This window comes from the organism of the source record quoted next, unplaced genomic scaffold (genome assembly GCF_019419815.1).
Source record: "Pyrus x bretschneideri cultivar Hongxiangsu unplaced genomic scaffold, Pyrus_bretschneideri_v1 Contig54, whole genome shotgun sequence".
Lineage (NCBI taxonomy): Eukaryota > Viridiplantae > Streptophyta > Magnoliopsida > Rosales > Rosaceae > Pyrus > Pyrus x bretschneideri.
The window spans coordinates 2,479,612-2,502,086 of record NW_025999792.1 but is presented as its reverse complement, the minus strand read 5'-3'; the positions used below and the strand labels follow the sequence as shown (position 1 = coordinate 2,502,086).

Genomic DNA, 22,475 nt, shown 5'->3' with positions numbered 1-22,475 from the left:
AGTAGTTAGCAAAAATTAAAAACAAAACTTGAAAATCAGAATGCAAAATGTAAATAATTGGGTTGTTTAAACTAAATTGTCCATCCATGACCACAATCCAAAGCCAAAAACTTGAAATTGTCTACAACAAAACCTCAACTGAAATCCTGATCATATCATTCATAGCTGAAAATTACTCTACTGAGTATGAACATACAATGATTAACTGCTCACACGCACAGAGACACAACGGTGAGTGCTTAGAAGACCACTCGAAACTGCGGCGCGTCTGAGCCACTAGCGGGGAGGATCTCCCAGCGGCAGGGCTCCAGGTCTTCGGAGACCGGACAGTACCCGGCGAGAGTGACCTTATCGGCCGAAGCCGCGACTGATCCGAACTCGAAGACAGTGATGTTGGCGGCGGCGGGGGGTCGAGGCACCTCAACGGCGCCGTTCATGCCGGGAGCAGGCTCGGCCGGTTTCGGATCCGGGCTGGTCTTGGTTTGGGGTTTAGACTCATCCCCTTTCCACCACGAGAGCAGACCCATCGCTCCCCCTTGGACTTTGACGCTGCTGCTCGTCTTGTTGTGAATTGTGAGGTAAAATGGAGTTTCTGATGCCTTGCTTGGGAACGTTGGCGGCATATCCATCCACATGGGTAGGTTTTGTAAGAACAAAGGGAATATTATTGGGCTTGAAAATGCACGAAATTACGGAAATGCCATAGACCATTTAAGGGTTGGTTTGATATTTCTATGCTTTGAAAAAAAATGCTGCTGTGCAGCGAAAATAAGCTGAAAACTACTTTACGTTTTCAGCTTTTTTCACAAAAAAATGTGAAAATAAGCTGTTTTAAGTATTTATCGAATATCATTTTAAGCTCAAATTTTTTTTTAATTTTTTTTTATACCTACTTTTTTATAAAAGCAAAATTAGAAAGTTTGTTGATTCTGCAGGTGCAGGTAAGCATTTGATTGTAATTCGATTTTGTGCATTTCTCTACATATTAGAATTGCATGGAATCATTGTTGTAAACTAATATGGATTCAGTAATTTGTGAAAACTAATGAATTGGGTTTTGTTCTATCTAGATAGTTATTATTTTTGGGTAAATTTGATGTTAGTTTCAATCAGGATTAACAAACCATGAATGAAGGCCAACGTTCACTCCTCCTCAGCTCCTCATCTCGATTCCCGCCTCCACAAGGTCCACATTTCTCTCTCTCACATTTTTCCTTTCCTCTCAACGGAATTCGGTTTCTGGTTTGTTAATTTTGAGATGTTGACACCAGGTGTGAAACTATCGTATGGAATGGCTGGCAGAGCTGACGCCTCAATGCTCCAATCCACAGTTTACAGGGTGGGAATTTTGGCTGCTCTAAGGGCCCTCAAGACCCAATCAGTGATCGGCCTGATGATCACAGCATCTCACAACAAAGTCTCTGATAATGGAGTCAAAGTTGCTGACCTAAGTGGTGGAATGCTTTCTCAAGACTGGGAGCCATTCGCAGATACCTTCGCCAATGCTCCTGATCCCCAACAGCTTGTTCATGTTTGTTTTTCTTTTTCTATATAGCCTTTCTGTGTGTGTGCGTGCTCACTCCTTTCTTTTCTTCTTGTGAATTTGTGTACAAGGCTGATTGAATTCTTGAACAGTTGATAGCTGAGTTTGTTGAAAATGAAAAAATCACACTCGATGGAGCAAAATCCATGGAGATATTGTTGGCAAGAGATACAAGACCCAGTGGAGAATCTCTGGTTGAGGCTGCTAAACATGTATCTTCTCTTTTACCATTGCTTACCATGCAGTTTCTAAGTTGTTTTACGCTCCTCATTTCCTAGCATTTGTTCCTTTAAAGGGAATCGGTTCAATTATTGGAGCGGTTGCCCATGATTGGGAATTTTAACTACTCCAAAACTAGACTGGATGGTTCGTGCTGGAAATAAGGGTTTGAAAGTATCAGGCAACGATTACTTCACACAGCTTTCAAGCTCGTATAGGTTAGTTGGAGCTAGAGTTTTGTGTAATGAGTTAGTTTGATCTTTAAAAAAATTCATTGTTGTTTGAATGCCTTCATTAAGTGTTTTGTGTGGCATGTTATGTTAGGTCCCACATCGCCAAGGGGAGTGGATCTTGTAAGTCTTATATGTATATTCTCATCTCTACCTAGCACGAGGCCTTTTGGGAGCTCATTGGCTTCTGGTTCCATAGGAACTCTAAAGTTAAGCGAGTTCGTACAAGAGCAGTCCCAGGATGGGTGACCCACTGGGAAGTTCTCGTGTGAGTTCCCAGAAACAAAACCGTGAGGGCGTAGTCGGGGCCCAAAGCGGACAATATCGTGCTATGGTAGAGTCGAGCCTGAGATGTGGTGGGGGCCCGGGCCAGGATGTGATAATTTGGTATCAGAGCCAATCCCTGGCCGAAGGTGTGCCGACGAGGACGTCGGGCCCCTAAGGGGGGTGGATTGTTACATCCCACATCGCCAAGGGGAGTGGATCCTGTAAGCCTTATATGTATATTCCCATCTCTACCTAGCACGAGGCCTTTTGGGAGCTCACTGGCTTCGGGTTCTGTAGAAACTCTGAAGTTAAGCGAGTTCGCGCAAGAGCAATCTCAGGATGAGTGACCCATTGGGAAGTTCTCGTGTGAGTTCCCATAAACAAAACCATGAGGGTGTGGTCGGGGCGCAAAGCGGACAATAACGTGCTACGGTGGAGTCGAGTTTGAGATGTGGTGGGGGCTCGGACCAGGTTGTGACAGATTAGGTGCTTGGTAGATTTGATTCCTAGTGGAACTCATCCCAGTGATGTGGATGACAAGTTGGCTGTGGATGAGGCAAATGGTGTTGGTGGAGAAAAACTTGAACTTTTGAAGACGATGTTGACTGGTTTAGTTATTGAGATTCGGAACTCTGGAAAAGAAGGAGCTGGTGTACCGAATGAAGGAGTTGGTGCTGATTATGTGCAGAAAGAGAAGGTCGTTCCTTGTAGTTTTGGTTCACAGGATGTTGGGATAAGGTCAGTTATCCGTGGATTGTGAAATGAATTTTGATTATCAGTTACTTAAGTAACTTGCTTGAAATGCTTGCATCATAGAGATATTGCTGGAGAATGACTGATGATTGCATTATCCTGACAAATTCTGTTGTGTACATATGGATGCAAGTACACATACTACGTTAATGAGATTATGGGATAGATGGGAGAAACCCTGAATTTTGGTGGCTTGTTGATTTGTTATTATTATCGTATGCTTTGTTGCAACACGTTGGAAGACTTAGTAAAGTTTGTCGTACTAGCATACTACTATTGGAAAACTTGAATTTCGATCTGATTTAACAACTTGTTGGATTGCTTACAATGGATGCATATTTTCATTGATGCAAACGTTTGTTGGCTACGATACAAGTTTGGTTTTCTTTTAAATATTTTTTACCCCAAAAGTAGTTTGGTACCAAAGGATGCCAGTGTGCAATATCCAACCATCGTTTCGGGGTTTCAAACTACTTAAATTTTCTATTTGGTCAATTAGTAATGCTTGACTACTGATCTAAAGTGTTACATTAGATGTAAGAGGCAAGGACTAACTGTATTGATGGTTCTAGCTTTTCAGGTGTGCTAGTTTGGATGGTGATGCTGATCGGCTTGTATATTTTATTGTGCCATCTGGAAGTAGTAATAAGATTGAACTCGACAATGGGGACAAGATTTTATCTTTGTTTGCTGTATTCCTCAAGGAGCAACTAAGTATCTTGAGTAAGGAAATAGATGTTAATGGAAATAATGATTATCAATGTCGCCTTGGTATTGTACAAACAACTTATGCAAATGGAGCATCCATGGATTATCTCAAACAGTTAGGCCTAAAAGTCACTTGTACTCCTACAGGAGTGAAATACCTTCATGAGAAAGTTGCTGAGTATGATATCGGGATTTACTTTGAAGCAAATGGTCATGGCACCATCTTGTTCTCAGAACATTACTTACGCTGGTTAGAGACCAGGACTACCGAGCTTTCTGATGTAGCTAAAGGTTAAAGCAATCTTTATCCACTACATTAGTGCTGACATGGTTGTCCATTACCTATCTAAATGAAGAACATGATCGTTTCTTTTCAGGTTTAGAACAGCATAAGGCAGCTTTGAGAATCTTGGCTGTTAGTGAATTAATTAACCAGGCTGTTGGGGATGCATTGAGCGAGGTACTTTTGGTTGAGGCCATTCTAAAATATATGGGATGGTCGATACAGAGGTGGAATGAGTTTTATCAGGATCTACCCAGTAGGCAGCTTAAGGCAAGTTTCCTTGGTCATCTGTCTATCTTATGGACAATTTATTGTCTTTATGGTTGTTTTCTTTTTGGGCTTTCATGTTATCTGTTTTAAAAATTAATTGAGTTTCCTCCATATTCTTGTTGGACGCAACGTGCCCAGAAACTAATTCTTCTGCTTCACAATTATTAGGTCAAGGTTATGGACAGAACTGCTGTTGTTACAGAAAATGCAGAAACTGTGGCTGTGACAACCCCTGGCATTCAAGAAGCCATTGATGCTGGTAAGTATATTTCTCCTTTTATTTTGCATACAGTTCAATCCTTTGCTTTGCACGATATCCGTGTTGATTATTGGTCAGCACTGTTAAGTTGATTAGCAGTATTTGTTTGTTGCACAAGAAAATTTGCCATTTTTCCTAATTTTACTGGTATATACAATTTACAAACAAATTTTTGAGGATTTTCCCTGTTGATTGCAGTTAAATACCCTAGAGGCCGATGTTTTATATGACCATCAGGAACAGAAGATGTTATACGCGTATATGCAGAGGCATCCACACAGAATGCAGCAAACAGCTTGGCAAACTCTGTAGCAGAACTAGTAGACCGGTTTCTTGGGTTTGGAAGCTCCTAGTGATCAACTTCCTTTTTCAAACCAAAACTGACCGAATTATTATATTGATGAGGATTTATGTTGACTTACAAATTTTTTGTTATTCTTGTTGTCACTACGGTGGATTGAACGCGTAAATGTAGAGAACGGTGTCTTCCCTAGCTTGTATGATTCTTAGACATGTAATATAAGGCGCAGACTAAAATCCAGAAGTGCGAAAACATTGAATGTGTCCTATAATTTGTTTTCTTTTTACATTGTTTCTTACTAATGCATGTTCCCAGTTCACAAGTTGCAAAAATTAGTTGTTGATATGTGTAGATTCTTGTTCTTCGGTTTTTCCTACGATTTGTTTCGTCTTTATTAGCAAACTTGAGAGTTCTTGTTCACTATACATGCACAATAATCTCCCGGAAAAAAAGTTTGTCGTGTCAACTAAGGAAATGCATTAGCAAAATGTATGAAAACAAATAGTTTGTAACTTGTAACACAAGACATTCTCAATTTATATTTCACTAATAATGTGCCTCAACAAATTCAAGAATCCGCTTCTAGCAAAACAACGAAACTGTGCACGATCTTGAATGAAACACAATGTTTTTGAATCTGGGTAAATTACTTGTCTATAAAACTAGAGTCGCAGCAGAAGCAGCCATGCAGTATGATGAAAGGAGAGTGTTGCATTTAGCCGCGACACTCCCAGAAGAAAAATAAAACATGGTAAATGTCCATCCAGCATCTGCTTGAACGATATTCTCACACGCCTCTGCGAAATATAAAATCACAAATCAACACACACAGAAGAGGTAAATAAAGAAAAATATTTCAGGAAAGGCATCATAGAAGATAGAATTCACATACAGTACAAGACAAATTCAAGGAAGAAACAAGTGTAAAAATTAAAACTATAAAACCTTCCTTGTCTGCATTACAAAAAACTTAGAAATCTAGCGAAACACTATAACCTGCTTCCCAATTAAAATTATACAGCTCTGGTTTATTTTTCTTACCAACCAAATAGAAAGTTCAGAATATAATGACACAACACTTTCCCCTTTCCCCACCATTGGTAAAGGTAAAACCAAACAGATGGTTCGGTAATGTTTCTGTTAGACCCTGTTCAAACCTTAACTCATATTTTTTTTTTTGATGGAAAAATAAAACTTCATTAAAAAGGGAAGCCCCTCACACAGCTGGAGCCATTACAATCAAATAACAGGGCTATGTTTGCTTCGACAGGAAGACAAGCATCCTATATACAAAGATTATCCGTTTTCAGCCCAATAGACGCCATAGTGTCTGCAACAAAATTCGCCCCCCTAAAAACATGCCCCCACTTGATATCCTGGAAGAAAGAGGCACACCACCTGATATCTTCAATGATAGACCTCAAATTTCACAGCGTATCGCAAGCACCACGAACAGCATCAATGATAAGTTTTGAGTCACCCTCCACACACACATGCGTCAGGTTTCTCCTCCTAGCCCAGATTAGTGTCTGACGCAGAGCCATGGGCTCAGCAACATTGATGGCAGAAGACCCCAACCTCATAGCACCAGTGAGAATAGGTTTACTGCTCCAGTTCCTGATAATGAAACCTCCCGCCGCCAAGGGGTTTGACACTGAACCATCAAAATTTATTTTTAACATATGGGTACGATGGATGGTTCCATTTGATCACATTATCATCACTTGTTACCTGTATATTTTCCCGGCTCTTCACATTATCCTTGAAATACTCATTAACCATAGCCATAGCTCGGATAAAAGCTTTGGTATGGACATGCTTTTCATTCCTGCAAATGCATCCATTTCTACCATTCCAAATCTGCCAGCAAATAGAAATAGCTTTGCTTAAATTGCTTACAACATTCGAATTTTTGTGAGAGAGGTTCACAAGCCAATCACTTATCTTGAGGTTGATATCAAAATTTGATAAAGACGTATCAGTGGCACAACTCTAAACCTGCTTAGCATACTGGCAGTGGAGGAACAGATGATCAATATCTTTCTCTTGGCTGTTGCACATGGGACACTGAGTATTTATATTAGGAATGAACTTGCTTAGCTTCCTTCTAGTTTGAAGTTTACCTTTGATGAGACTCCATGCAAATAACTTTAGTTTGGGAGGCAAGACTTGCTTCCACACTCTATTTATAAGGTTTTGAAACGAGGAATGGCCAAGATCCTACATTTGAAGCCAAGTTGCAGATTTTATCAAGAACTTACTATTATTAGACAACTTCATCCTTGGAAGAATGAATAGGAATAGGAATATTACATATTTTATTTGCTGTATAGGTGTCTATTACTTGATTTAACCTATTGTTATCCCAGTGCCCGTCAACAATAAAATCAGCAACCTTGATCCCCCTATTGAATTTGATGTCTTTGATTTTCTAGGATGAGATGAAAGAGAGGGTGAGGAAAAACCCAGTTGTGAGTCCAGAACATGATGTCCTTGCCATCACCCACCACCCGCCTCATACCCTTACTGATAATGTCTCTGGACCCTTGGATTTCTTTCATGGCAAACGAGTGGTTTTGCTTAGTTTTGGTCTCTAGAAACCCATCATATCTAAGGTATTTTCTTTTGGCTATATTAGCCCACCATTATCCTTATCAAAAAGCACTTTCCAACCTAATTTAGCAAGACAAGCCTTATTGAAACGGTCTAGGTTCCTGATACCTAAGCCACCCGCACTCTTTGGTCTACAAATTTCCTTCCAACTCGCAGGCTTACATTTATGACTATTGCCCCAAAAAAACTGTCTACAATCCCTGTTTAATTTGCTTATTAACTTATAAGGGCATTTAAAACAAGACATAATATGATTAGGCATACCTAAAAGGTTTGATTGGACAAGAGTGAGTCTTCCTGCCTTTGAAAGGGTGTTGGCCTTCCAACCAGCAAGTTTTTGTTTGAATCTCCTGATTAGCTCGTTCCCATTTAAAGGGTCATTCCAAAACACAATGTTGTGTATATCGAGATATTTTCCAATGGTGGTCTTATGCTGGCTTTGAAGAATGTTAACAATTTCACTTTGTATCTAGTTAGTTGTATTAGAGAAAAAGTATAAAGAAGACTTGCTGAAGTTTATTTGTTGACCCGAAGCACTTGCAAAACAATTTAGAACTTCTAAAACCTTCTTGGCACCTCTTGGAGATGCTATGGCAAAGATAAGGCAATCATTTGCAAAAACAAGATTAGAGACTTTGTAGCCAAATAGGGAAGTGAGCAGGCCAATATGGGATTTTGAGGTATACGCTAACTCATTCAACTTCCTAATCAAGGGTTCTATGCAAATGATGAAAATATATGGGGATAATGGGTCCCCTTGCCTGATACCTTTACTTGCATTGAAATAGCCATGAGACTCACCATTAATGTTAATGGAAAAAGAAGTTGAAGATATACATTCCATAACTAGGTTAATCCATTTAGTACAAAACCCAAACCTTTCCAAAACACATTTAATATAGTCCCAGTTTAAGAGATCATATGCTTTCTCCAAATCTAGCTTGATAGCTAGCTCCCCGATTTTACCTTTTTTCCTGTTAAAAGTTGAGCACAATTCATGAGCAATAAGGATATTATCTTGTATTGACCTACCTGGAGCAAAGGCACATTGGTTGGGCAAAATACACTCCTTCAGAAGGGGCCCTAACCTAGTGATCATTACTTTCGTTATAATCTTGTAGCTAACATTACAGAGGCTGATTGGGCGATAATTATTGATTGTTTATGGATTCTCCACTTTTGGGATTAGGGCAATGTTGGTAGACCTGGCAATTTCTTACACGACCCGACACGTAAACGACACGAAAATAACGTGTTTCGGGTCAACACGATAACTAATTGAGTCATTATCGAGTCACACGATAATAACCCATTAATAATGGGTCCTTAACAGGTTTACACAAGAGTGACAAACAGATAACTTGTTTCGACACGATAAGAAAATAGTTATTTTGATGATTTTAATTTTTTAAACTACTAAACAAACTTAGTATAAAATACAATAGATATAATGAATACGTATATATTGTTTATTAATTATTATTCTATATAAATTTTAAAATTTAATTTTTATTTATTTATTTATTTTTATAGTATATTAGAGGCAAAGATTGAGATTAAAAATAAAAATATCAAGTAATTTAAAAATACCAAACACATTAAACAAATTATAATACTTAATTTACATGTGCGAAAAATATGAAAAAATATGCAAACGCTCGTAGTCGCATCCTCTACACTTTGAGGATGGGTATATGATTGTTTGAATTTTTTAAAACCATACAAACTCTCATGAATGGTATTTTTAAGGGAGTTCAAAATAAACAAAATTCATAATCATTAATGTGTAAGGCTGAAAGATGTGAAAGCATAATAAACGTTCATAATTGCATCATCAATGCTTAGACGTGGTTACCTGGTCGTTTAAATTTTTAAAACCCTCCAAATCTCATGAACAATGTTTTTTATTTGAGTGAAAATTAATAAACTTAATAATAATTATTGTAGAAGTGTGAAAAATGTAGTCACTTGAAGCTTTACAACTTTCATGAAGAGGTCAACTGCGAAATTTAGTATGTATACACTAATTTAGTATTATGTTTTACATTTTTTTTTGGTCAAATTATGTTTTTCAGTTTCATTTTTATTGATTTAAAATATATTTTTCTTAATGGGGTAACGGGTCGGATCATATTACATGATAATATTAACGGGTTGATTTCGGGTCGGCTTACATTACCCGTTTACTTTAACGGGTATTACACGACACGACCCATTAAGTTATCGAGTATGACATGAAAACGACACGAACACAAGAAATACGACACGAATGCCAGGTCTCAATGTTGGTATGGTTGATTAACTTTAGGCTTGTGTTATTTACAAAAAAGTCTTTCACCATATTGCACACTGAAGGCCCTACCTCCTCCCAGCATTCCTGGAAGAAACTTGCATGGATAACATTTGGCCCTGGGGCTTTAAGAGCTTCAATGCTTTTAACAGCATTCCAAATCTCGTTACTTGAAGGAGCCTTCGTTAACATGGTATTATGATCAAGTTGTTGTGCTCAACATTGGGAGGGGTTGGATCGATTGGTGAATCGCATTTTGAATTCCTGCATAAAAACTTGCTCCAGGGCCTCACCTTTATACCACCAAATGCCATTGCCATCTCTGATTTTATTAATTTCGTTTTGCTTTCTTCTGATTGTAGCACAAAGTTGGAAAAATCTTGTATTTTTATCACCATGCTTTAACGAATTAGATTTTGTTTTTTGCGCCCACATCACTTCCTCCTCCTTAAGAACTTGAGCAAGCCTTTCATTAATTTGAGCCTCTAGGTGAACTTTTTCATTGAAATTGTTTAAAGAGTTAGCATTATAGTTGAAAGACGTAAGTTCCTTCTGGACACAGTTCATCTCCTTCAAAATTTTATCTTTTTTCTCCCTAATTGACCCAAAAACTGCACGATTCCAATGTTTAACAAGAAACGTGAAAGTACCTAAGCAACCCCTAAAATGATCAAGAGGGGGAAGTCCCTCACTGCATTTCCAAGCCCTCTTAACAAACTGTTTAAACTCAGGGTGAAGATTCCACATGGCTTCAAATTTGAAGCACTTTCTCCTTCGACTAACTTGAGAACCAACAGTGTCAATAAACACAGGACTGTGGTTAGACCCCAGGATAGGACAGTTGTGAAGAATGTAGCTTGGGTGCAATTCAAACCAATAGGAATTAGCAACAACTTTGTCTAATCTCTCAAAAATAAGCAAGTCATCCTTGTATTTGTTAGGCCAAGTGAAAGGAACACCCAAAGCTTGTAATGAAATAAGCCCAACATTGTTCATGAAGTCCACAAATTTAGTCATACGAGCATTGACACTTTGGTTCCCACCCCATTTTTCTTGAATGCATGTAATATTGTTGAATTCTCCTGGCAACATCCAGGGTTTATCTTCGGGGTTTAAGAATAAAAACTCCTCCCACAAACTATCTTGGACAGATTTTTTAGGGTAGACATAGACAAAAGTAGCATAGTACTCAATGTTTGTATGCACATCTTTAACTAGAGCATGGATATGTCTAGGAGAAGCAGCAATCACATTCAGATTAAGTGCACTGTCATTCCAACACATAAATATGCCACCCAATCTCCCCTTGTAAACTAATATAGACAGAAATATAGAGAGAGAAAGTCGAGAGAATTTAGAGAGAGAGAAGTATAGAAACTGTAATCTTCAGTATATTTTCTTAACCTCCAAGCTAGTACATCTTTCTGTATTTATACATCTCAGCCTTCTTAACAAACTAACAACTTAACTAACTCTCTAATCTCCATACAAGTGTCAACATCCTAGCCTTTCATTATAATCCCTATCATCCCCCCACAAGCGCATGTTTGGAGGATACTAACATGAGATTGGTACAATGAAAGCGAAACAAAGGGGCACTGAGGCCTTTGGTTAAAACATCAGCAAACTGTTCTTTGGAGGATACAAACTGCACCAGTAGCTTGTGTTTGGCAACCCTCTCCCGCACAAAGTGCACATCAATTTCAATGTGTTTGGTCCGTTGATGTTGAACTGGGTTGAAAGACAAGGCAATAGCAGAAAGGTTGTCACAAAACAGCACAGGTGGCGCAGAGATGGGAATATGCAGGAAAGTAAGAATCTGTTGAATCCAGTCCAGTTCAGCTGCCGTGGTAGATAAAGCACGATATTCCGCCTCAGTGGAGGATCGTGAAACTGTTTGTTGCTTCTTGGATGACCAGGAGATAGGGTTATTGCCTAAGAACACAGCCAGACCAGTTGTTGACCGGCGATCATTGGGATCCCCCGCCCAATCAGCATCGCTAAACGCATGTAAAGTCAAATCACCCTTAGAGTAGTTGATACCAAACTCCATCGTGCCTTTCAAATAGCGCAAAATCCTTTTGACAGCAGTGAAATGAGATACCATCGGATTCTGCATGAACTGGCAAACTTGGTGCACAGAAAAGGCAATATCCGGCCTGGTAAATGTAAGGTATTGAAGTGCGCCCACTACACTTCTATACATGGTAGGATTAGCATATGGTACCCCATCATCCGTGAGTAATCTGGTGTATGGAAGACAGGGTGTATCACACGGCTTGGACTCAAGCATTTCTGTTTTAGCAAGCAAATCCTGCACATATTTCTGTTGTGACAGAAACAGACCGTTTGGGGTTTTAGAAATCTGAATGCCCAGAAAGAAGTGAAGGGGACCTAAGTCCTTGATATCAAATTCAGAAGTTAAATCCTGAATCACTTGTTGGAGCTCAGGAAGATCACTGCCTGTGAGGATAATGTCATCAACATAGAGCAACAATATCACAGTATGGGCACCAACAGTCTTCACAAATAAGGAGGAATCAGAGTAAGTGTTATGAAATCCCAACCGAGGCAAGAAAGAAGTGAACCTTTCATTCCATGCCCTGGGTGCCTGCTTCAAGCCATAAAGAGATTTATGTAACTTGCAGACCAAAGACAGATTCTGAGGATCCTCAAATCCAGGTGGCTGGGCCATGTATACTTCTTCTTGCAGAATGCCATGAAGAAAGGCATTCTTGACATCGAGTTGATGGAGTGACCAATTGAAATGTGCAGCAAGAGCTAAAACAATCCTCACTGTGGTGGGTTTGACAACTGGGCTAAACGTTTCACTGTAATCAAGACCCGGTTCTTGACTAAAGCCTTTGGCAACTAAGCGAGCTTTGTGCCTTGCTATGGACCCATCTGAATGCCTTTTGATTTTGAAGATCCATTTACAGCCCACTAAGTTTTTATTGGCTGGTAAAGAGACTAAACTCCATGTCCCTTGCTTATGTAGAGCACTGATCTCATCCTTCATTGCTTCAGACCACACGGAACTCTTAAGAGCAGATTTATATGAGGCTGGTTCACTTAGGGACAGATCAATATCATTAGAGGTCTCAAGAGTGGAAAGGAACACCTTCTTCTTTATAATACCACTCTTACTTCGAGTTTGCATCGGATGTAAGTTGAACTGCGGGATAGAGGAAACCACGTGTACAATATCTGGACTATGATCAGGAGCCACAGGGATGGGAGATGTGGCTGAAACTGCACCAGTAATGGATTGAGGTATGGAGGAAGACACAACAGATGGTGGACTGGGGGATGGTTCAGAGGGACTTGAAGGGCTGGAATTAATAAGTGGAGAAGGAGATGTGACTATATTCTGAGATGTGACCACATGAGATGACAAAAGACCATCAAATGAGGCAGAGGATTGGGTTTGTGTTTGTGCCAAAAGAGTTGTATAAGGAAATTCATACTCATTAAACATCACATGTCTAGACACAAAGAATTTATGTTGAGACACAAGATAACAAATGTACCCTTTGTATTTGGAAGCATAACCCAAGAAGACACACTTGGTAGTCTTGGCTTGAAGTTTAGTGGAGTTATAGGGGCGTAATAAAGGATAACAAGCACACCCAAAAATTCTCAAGTGAGTAAGGACTGGGACAGCACCATATAGGACTTCAAAGGGAGACTTGTTAGACAATATGGGAGTAGGCATCCTATTAATAAGATAGAGAGCTGTTTGACATGCAAAAGACCAAAACTGGGAGGGTATTTTGGCTGTTTGTAACAGGGTGACTGTGGTTTCAATGAGATGTCTATGCTTGCGTTCAGCCATGCCATTTTGTTCAGGGGTGTAAGGGCATGATTTCTGATGGGAAATGCCTTTTTGTAAAAGAAAGGATTGAAGAGATTTGCTAATGTATTCACCACCCCCATCACTTTGCAAAACTTTGATACTTGCAGAAAATTGGGTGAGAACATAAGCATGAAACCCAACAAAAATGGCACAAAGATCAGATTTATTAACCAATGGGAAAATCCAGGAATACCTGGTACATTCATCAATGAATACAACATAATACCGATACCCATCCACAGATTTACAAGGTGCAGGACCCCAAAGATCACTATGCACCACTTCAAATGGAATTACAGATTTATTGACACTGGAAGAAAAAGGTAGTTTGCAAAATTTTCCCTCTAAACAACTTTGACACATGACAGGACTAGAGTCTTTGGGAAAAACAATATTAGACTTATGCAACATGAGAGATACAACAGAATTGGATGGATGTCCTAATCGATTGTGCCAGACATTAGAGTTAACAAGCTGACCAATGAAAGCTTTAGATGGGACAGAACTGTGAGAAGTTGCAGGACAGACAGTGGCAGGGGAAGAAATGGGATAGAGTCCATTACTGCACAGCCCTTTGTATAGAATCCTCCCTGTGGCCTTGTCCTGAATCCAAAAACAGAAGGCATCGAAAATAAGCCAACAGTTATTGTCCAAACATATCCTATGGACCGAAAGAAGATTCTGTGTTAATTTGGGAACATATAACACAGATTTCAAGTGGATAGGATAAGCAGAAGGGTTAAGAACAGTGCTACCAATGTGAGATACATGCAAACCTTCACCATTTGCAGTTTGGATGACTTCATTAGTAGGATAAGGAGATGCCAGTGATAAGTTGGAGAGATCAGCAGTCATATGATTCGTGGCGCCAGAATCAGTGATCCACATTTGGGAATTAGAGGTAGAAGCAGGTGAAGGAGTTGATTGTGATACCATAGTATGATAAGCATGCAGGGGAGCCTGTGAGTGAGGCCTTTGTGACGGATAGGCAGCAACTGGAGAGTACTGATACCCTTGCTGTGAAGAGGACGCCATCGGGGAATAGGCAGGATGAGCAGCAGCACCAATATAGTTGGGACCCTTCTCATTATAAAAACAGAACCATGTAGTGTGATTGAATCGGCCACAAATTTGACACCTTGACTTCTCAGGTGGAGCAGAAAGAATAGGCTGCTGTGTATTGGGAAATTGACCAAGAATACCAGGACTTGGAGTTTGAATGACATGTGTCTGAGTAGGCATATATTGGCGAGGTGAAAAAGTCCTGGTGTAGTGATTGAACCTGCCCTTGCCCTTGTTCTTATTAACAGGGAACGGCTTGAAACCACCAGGTACATAGTTTGGGTGAGAGGATCCTCTCGGAGGTGGAGTATTGGCAACCATGGCTGTCATAAATGGTGCATTGATAGTGGACTCGAGAATAGCTTCTTCAGCCAGTAATTGTGTCCGAAATTCCTTCAGAGAAATGACACTCTCACGTCCCCTTATCACAGTCCGAAAAGTATTGTACTCTGCGGGTAAACCATTGAGTGCAAGTATAGCAATGTCCTCATCCAGAAAATTAACCCTAACAGCAGAAAGATAATCTCTGGCTTCCTTTATCTTCTGCAAATACTGAGTAATGGAATCAGAACCCTTCTTAATTGTTTGTAGATTCGATTTCATCTGAAAAATGCTAGTCTTCGAGACAGTGGAAAACTGCTCTTGTAATCGAATCCAGAGCTCTCGAGAACTGGTACTCCCAATCGCACAAGACATGGCTACAGGACTCAAGGATGCAGTAAGTAATTGCATCAAGGCTTTATCATGCATCATCCAAACCAAATACTCATCACTATCAGTGGAAGACAACAAATTATCAACAGAATCGCCAGATATTGCGCTAAATCGAGCAGGACAGGGATGAGATCCATCAACAAACCCTAGAATTCCATTACTTTCAAGTAGTAATTTCATTTGAAAATGCCAATTCAGATAATTCGAATCATCCAGTTTAACACTCACAGATGTGGAAATCGATGACACCAATGCAGTTATCGGAGATTGAAGAAGCTGTAATTGAGAGGCAGTTACCATTTTTACACTCGTGCAGGTCGAAGACTGCTGAATTTGGCAGAAATGTTGTTGAGACCAAACACCAAACACTTGGAGTGCACGAATTGAAGAAGACGAATCGCAACCAGTAGTACAGTTGCAGAACCCTAGGGATGAAGATAAACCCTAGATTGCAGAGTAAACACAAAGAATTCAACCAGAAATAACCAGCAAGAAGCAGAAAGAGAGATGAAGACGAAGAATCAGAGCTGCGGAAGACTTGGATCGAAGATCAAGCGTGAGCTTTCATGGCGATTGATACCATGTAAACTAATATAGACAGAAATATAGAGAGAGAAAGTCGAGAGAATTTAGAGAGAGAGAAGTATAGAAACTGTAATCTTCAGTATATTTTCTTAACCTCCAAGCTAGTACATCTTTCTGTATTTATACATCTCAGCCTTCTTAACAAACTAACAACTTAACTAACTCTCTAATCTCCATACAAGTGTCAACATCCTAGCCTTTCATTATAATCCCTATCACCCCTCAGGGTTAAAACCAAAAGATTGATAAAACAACCTTCTAAAACAACTAACGGGGGCTTTATCCATATCAAACTTAGTTTCTACAAAACAAAAGAAGTCTAGCTTAACCAAGCTATTAAGAAAGGTAAAATTACTAGTAAAATCAGGTCTTCCCTAACCCCTACAATTCCAAACAATACCATTCATCAATCAATTTCCTCAAGATAAGCGGACGGACCAGCCTCAATAGCTTCCTCCTCGCAGACACGTTTTCTTGGACTCATCATTCCCTCGGTTGGCCTAGCACTTACGAAAGCCACCTCAGCCACAAGCATGGCCGCAACAAAGCTTCCCGAGTTCTCCCTAGCTTCGGACTCACCACCTCCTACATTTGACATCATCACATCTTGATTTTTTAACAAAACACACATAGCATCAAAGAAATTTACCTTGCCTAGCCTAAGATCATCATTGTAGTAAGACTCAAATGGAAACAAAAGCTCAACCAAATCATCAAACATTTTTAACTTAGACAGATTTCAATCAGTTATAAAATCGGTAGTCGGTTGAGAATAATGATTTGCATTGTCCCGATAATCCTCTTCATTCCCACTTATCTGCTTCTTTCTCTACTTTGATTTCCCAGCCCTTCTCCAGTCCTGCACAATATCAGCCTTTGCTACCCACTTTGGCTTAGGGCTAGCAACCACTTCTCTATATGACTTGTCATCCCTAGAATTATAACTCATTTTCCTCTCTCTTGGAACAACCGTAGTCCAACCCTCCTCATCAGGCCCCACATCATCAACATGTTGCCCAGATTCCTCAACTTTCGTGCACTCCTCCTCGACAATTGTTGGATTTGGAAAACAGAGCATCACATCCTTTTGCAAACTCGCCTTAACATCATCATCAACAGCCACGTCCTCCGGATAGATAGACAATTCATTATCAAAAACCTTGTTAATCATGAAACAACCATCATGCGCTTCAATTTCAGGGCACACATGCCCCTCAAGCCCTATTCTTTAGCAGTAAAAACAAACTTCAAAAATCATTTCATAACTGATAAGGATTGGGTAATCATCCTCATGGTTAACAATGCAGATATGTTTCAGGGGGAAGCGTACGTCAACTTTTAAAAGAACTTTAACAAATACGCCGCTTAAACCCGAAGTTACTGTTGGAAATGTGCCCTAAAACCAATCATATGATGATACTTTACGGACATTTCACAAAGTTAAACTAATGTAGTTTAAATGTAAAGGGCAAAGATTATTGTTTGAGCCGTCTCATATAAATGTTATATGCTTAAACGATAAGTCCAAGGAATATGTGATTGGAAGAATGCGATCTAAAGAAGTTAGATTCATGAGACCATTCTTTCGTTGACACATCCTAAACGTTCCTGATCATAGGATTGTCAATTGGGCATTGACAGTCCGTTAAGATCAGTACGTGCTATGTCTTCTCTCAGGGAGAGTGACTAGTCTCGAGTCATTGGTGTGTGTGACATCAAGACAAGTACGTAGGTGCTCAATAGAGAATGAGTTCACTGAACACGATCAACGAAGAGTTCTCATATTCATGTCACATGAGAACTCATGGTTGGGATAATGCAAATTAGTCTTTTGACCTGAGGCATCACAGTTGTCTTGTGGTTAGGTCCTTAATCTTTGATTATGTCAAAGTCACTCCATCAGGAGGGTGTCCACGGCATCGTTGGGGTTAAGCCACTTAGCCATGGAGGCAAGTGAATGCGCAACAAGGAATCTCTAACCTTCAAACTGTTTGAGGGAGAATACTCTATGATATGATTAAGAATCTTTGGCCAAAGTATGAATGAGATTTAGGAATGTGTTCCAAATCACATTCAAGGTAATCATATAAGCACAAGACTCACATTGGATAGTAGACATGAATAAACTATCAAACCAAACAATGTGGTCAAGAGTATTGTATTAGAGAAAGACCGTATTGCATTTGTAATCCTAAAACTGAATAGGTTCTCCACCTCTTCTGATTAGCTTGGGTAACCATGACATGCTGCTAGGCGTCAACCATGGTTTGTGGAAGCCCTAAAAGTGTATTATCACTAACGGGAGAATTGAAAGTAAGTTTCAATTCACAATCGATTAAAAAGAGTTTTAATCGCCCACTGCCTCACTAAAAGGAACCTAATGGATCGTTCATCGAGTAAGGTAGAGTTTGAAGAAACAACAGAGATGAGTAAGAATAATTAAATGGTTTAATTATTTATCTAAGGCTAGGATTAATTAATATGTTAATTAATCAAACGAATAAGTTCGTTAAAGACCTCGGGTTAGTTTTGGGCCGCAAGGCCCAATGGGATTTGAATGTCAAGCCCATTAACTCAAGTTGTATGACAACTTGAATAAACAAAGGGCTTGAAAGCCCAATAAACCCTATAGGCCGGCCATTTTAGAAGAATAGGGCTTTTGGTCCATTAGGTCACATATTTGAAGGGACTATATAAAGGACTTTATAGCCTAAAATTCATTAAGGGGTTGTTTTTGGGGAAAGGATGAGAACACAAGCTCTCCTTTCTCTCTAAAATTTCGGCCACCTTGGAGGGATCATCTAGCAATCAAACTCCTCCAAGGTCACTCATTTATTCTTCATTATGCCTTGGTGATGAATCATTAGAGGTTCTCAATTTTGGGAACTTTGGAGAAACCTTTTTCATCCATCCAAATCCATAGATCTAAGATGCAAGGAATGAAGGCCCTCTCTTTGGGTGATTAGCCTTTGTTTAAATACAAAGAGGAATCTACAAAGGTATATATATTTCAACTCACTTTGTTTTGAGTTGATTATTGGTTCACCATTTTACTAGGCTTTGAACATTCATGGGTAATGTTTTGTTTTTAAGTGCATGCTAGCATGATTCCGCCTTTAATTTGTTAATTGCATGCTAATGATGTTGCTTAAATGAACATGTCATCTTCCAAAAATAATCCTTCAGTTACCTCATCCACTCTAATCACAAGACCTAGCGGCTGCAAAATATCCTTGATAATCTTCTCCACTTTGTATAGCACAGGGACTCGAGGTAGTCAAGCCCAGACAACCAACTTGGTAATGACGTCCGTGTCCTTGAAGTTTGTTGTCCACCGTTCCAAGTGGAAGATTTGTCCATGAACGTACCATGGTCGATTCTTCATGACAAATTTTAAGTCATCCTCATCCATGAATTCAAGAGCAAACCACTTCCTACCGAAATGGTCCAAATAGAAGGTGCTATTCACCTCGTTTTTCCATAGCAGCCGCAGCTTCCACTTGATCAAGCGAGTGTCAAGGTTTTGACCTAACATCTTCCCCATGAGAACCCTAGACAAAATATGCTTAACACGCTCCATGGTAAAGGTGCTCATAGCCCTTTCAACAACAACCGGATCTTGTCTAGGTTTAGGAACATGAAAAGGATTCTCCTAACTAGGGACACAGCTTTCAGAGTAAATTCTAGGCTTGTGAGGAGTGCTAGAGGAAGAGGCAGCCAATTGAGGGTTAGACATTTTGAAGGAACCAGTAAGTGAGGGAAATGAAGGCAAGAAGTTTGATGGGAATAGGAGGCACCACCGAACCTGGAATATATAAAGACGCTTAGGAGGAAACCAACCATCAAAGCACACCAATAAAATAAAGAAATACAATAAATAGAAAATCTAAAACCCTACACCGTAAGTCATGATATCAAATCTCAACCATTTACTGGGAGTGGCAGCCGCATGCAATAAACCAACGTCTAGAACATCCCAAAGCACTAGCTTATAGCCAATGAGAGATCTCAAAAAGGGGCTAGGGCATGCCAAACGTCTTCGCGTCCAGCAGCCCCAAACGAAAGTTAGCCAAATTCTACACCCTAAGTAACTCCAGTCATAATGAGAGTTGCAAACCACCACCCCCAAGACATCGAGGCAAAAAACAACAAGCACAACACTTGAAACGTCACTTAACATCTAAAACCAGCAAATCAAGAACCATACAACCATCATAGTAGAAAGACCAATAAAAAACCAGCCTGCAAAGCACCACGAAAAAACCAAGACAAAGAACCCTAAAAACTTATAATGATTAGCTAGACACCTCTTATTAGCTACTACACTTATCCAATAACCCTACTACAAGAGACCCCTTGGGGTTCACCATCCACTTGGCTATCCTCCAATTAGCAATCCACCTCCATCTACTTGAGCTTATGATTAACCTATTCTTAATTATCGAAACCTTAATTGTGGCAACCTAGAACTTATCTACACCATACTTAACTGAGATCTCTTTATCCCCATAACAAATATCTCTTCCCAAATTGTAAAACCTAAAGAAAACACAGTGGAGATCCTTGTGAGGACGTCGGCGGTGCCTCACACGCAAAAACCCTAGACCTTCCCCCATTTTTTTTTTCTTAGTTTGTATTAATTTTAAGATATTAGGGGGCTTGCAACCTTAACTCATATAAACAACAACATTTGCTATTATTTAGAATACGATCAATATTTTCAATATACTTTGCTCTGCACAAGGGCAAGTATATAAACTTCCTAAAAAGTATTACACATGGACCAATAAAATCACATTTCAAATGATGACATGGCATCCTAACCATTTCAAAGCTTCATATTCTGAAGAGTAGTTTTCCAAGGACACCTACAAGAATATTCTAAGCACTCGAGCAAAAGCCACATTTCCCAGGCATAACCTCAAACAGTTTAACTTCAATACAAGCTACAGGCTGGGAAAAGCTTAAACACAATAGAAATCTTCCATAATTCATCAACTGGCACAAAACCCTTATGCACCATACACATTCTTAATCATCTCATTGAAGTGTAAACCCTAAACCCTCTAAACCCTAAATCTCTAATCCAGCTATTGTAATCCACTTAACCCAATTAGCACAAATCAATAATTTACTCGAAATGCACAAATTAAGCATAATAAATTAATAACACATGGGTTTTGGCGTGGATTACTTGGGTAGATACGGTCTTCATGCGTCCCCGGTTCAAATACAGTAACCTCACTCCAACTAATATCGAAGCTTTTTGTGCCCACACCTGATGGATTGTGTAGTGATAATTACCAAGTTGAGACTAATACCAGTGTTGTTGGAGTGGGGCCTTTTGACCCGTCTCTCTGATAATTCTACACATATCACTTTTAATCGAAAACAACATATGGGTTTTGTGTATAATCCATAATTTTGCGATTTATTGTTTATGATTGTGAAATGTGCACCTGATTTTCTTGAGGAGGACGACTTTGAGCTTGCAAGCGAGGTCTTGAGATCAGAGTTTCTGTTCAAGATTCTTGCAGGCCAAGATGCGCTTCTCGGAGTTCTTAAGGTGGTAGGTTTTCTCCCGCTTTACCATCCACTCGATCCCACTTGACGTCATCTTCCTTTGTATAACCGTAAGTACCCACTCCAGGTTCCCGTTCATCACCTTCACCCGAATCTCGATTGCTCGTGTCGATGACCTACTGTCAGTGCCATTAAGTCCACCCCCTCACTCGCCTGCTTCAACACGTTCTAGGTGCTCCTTACCGTTACCGAGTTCATTGCTCCGCTTTCCTCCTACAAGAATGCACAGATGCCTAGCTGTTTTGTTTAAGTGATCAAATGTTTTACTGAGGTTTTTATTTGTTTATTTAGTTATTTTTATAATTATAATTATTTTAAGTTATAATAATGCCCTTTTGACTTTGAGTGAGAGGTGTTAGGTTTGATTCTCGTCAAAAGCGAGTTTGAATTACATTATTGTTAGCCTATTATGTGGCTAAGCCTACCCCTCTCCCTAGGTAATATCGTTTCTTCTTCAAAAAAAAAAAAAAAAGCATTACACTAATCCCCCGTTTGTTTCACCTTATGCTATGTGAGTTTGAACTACATTATGCTATGCGCTAGTCAAGTGGCGGGCTAGCGCCTAGCGCTTAGGCCCTGGCTAGACGGGTTTGTATTTTTTAAATAAATTTAAGATACAATATAGAAATAATTGCAGGTTTACACTTTAAAAAAACCCATGCTTATATATATAATTTGAAAAACAAAAAATGCAAAACATACAAAAATAAATATCTGTTATAAAATATTAAGCGTTATTGAGCGTTTGTAAACTTTAGGGTTATTTTAAAGACCATAAATTTAAAGTTATTACTGAGCCTTATTTTCTTTAAGAAAGATGAAGTTGGGCCTGATATACTTGCTAAAAGAAAATGTCAAAAACTTTTACTATATTAAAAAAAAAACCCTACCAACCCTAACTAAACATTAGTTGCAACCCTCAAATCTCATCTGCACATT

The 22,475-nt window shown here is 39.4% G+C and overlaps 2 protein-coding genes and 1 pseudogene across 3 annotated transcripts; 1 reads left to right on the top strand and 2 right to left on the bottom strand.

Annotated features, from left to right (window-relative positions):
- Positions 1–134: 134 nt before the first annotated feature.
- Positions 135–635, bottom strand: LOC103942038. The gene has a single exon (XM_048570724.1). It carries the CDS (start codon positions 633–635, stop codon positions 240–242), a length of 396 nt encoding a protein of 131 aa, XP_048426681.1. The 3' UTR covers positions 135–239.
- Positions 501–5,131, top strand: LOC103942037 (annotated as a pseudogene).
- A 4,567-nt stretch (positions 5,132–9,698) lies between these two features.
- LOC103934529 lies at positions 9,699–21,804 on the bottom strand. Of its 2 annotated transcripts, XM_048570703.1 has the most exons (3): positions 21,413–21,804; positions 16,173–16,538; positions 9,699–11,039 (listed from the first exon to the last, which is right to left on the bottom strand). In XM_048570703.1, exons 2-3 carry the CDS (start codon positions 16,238–16,240, stop codon positions 9,953–9,955), a joined length of 1,155 nt encoding a protein of 384 aa, XP_048426660.1. In that variant the 5' UTR covers positions 16,241–16,538; positions 21,413–21,804; the 3' UTR covers positions 9,699–9,952. The 2 variants fall into 2 exon arrangements, with proteins under 2 accessions (XP_048426660.1, XP_048426659.1); XM_048570702.1 differs by lacking the exon at positions 21,413–21,804 and having other exon boundaries at positions 16,173–17,328.
- Between the last annotated feature and the right edge of the window lie 671 nt (positions 21,805–22,475).

Coding starts and splice junctions, on each gene's coding strand:
- LOC103942038 (XM_048570724.1), bottom strand. CDS start 635: ATGTGGATGGATATGCCGCCAACGTTCCCAAGCAAGGCATCAGAAACT.
- LOC103934529 (XM_048570703.1), bottom strand. CDS start 16,240: ATGGATAAAGCCCCCGTTAGTTGTTTTAGAAGGTTGTTTTATCAATCT. Junction 11,040..16,172: donor TTTGGTTTTAACCCTGAGGG/GTGATAGGGATT, acceptor AGTTTACAAGGG/GAGATTGGGTGGCATATTTA.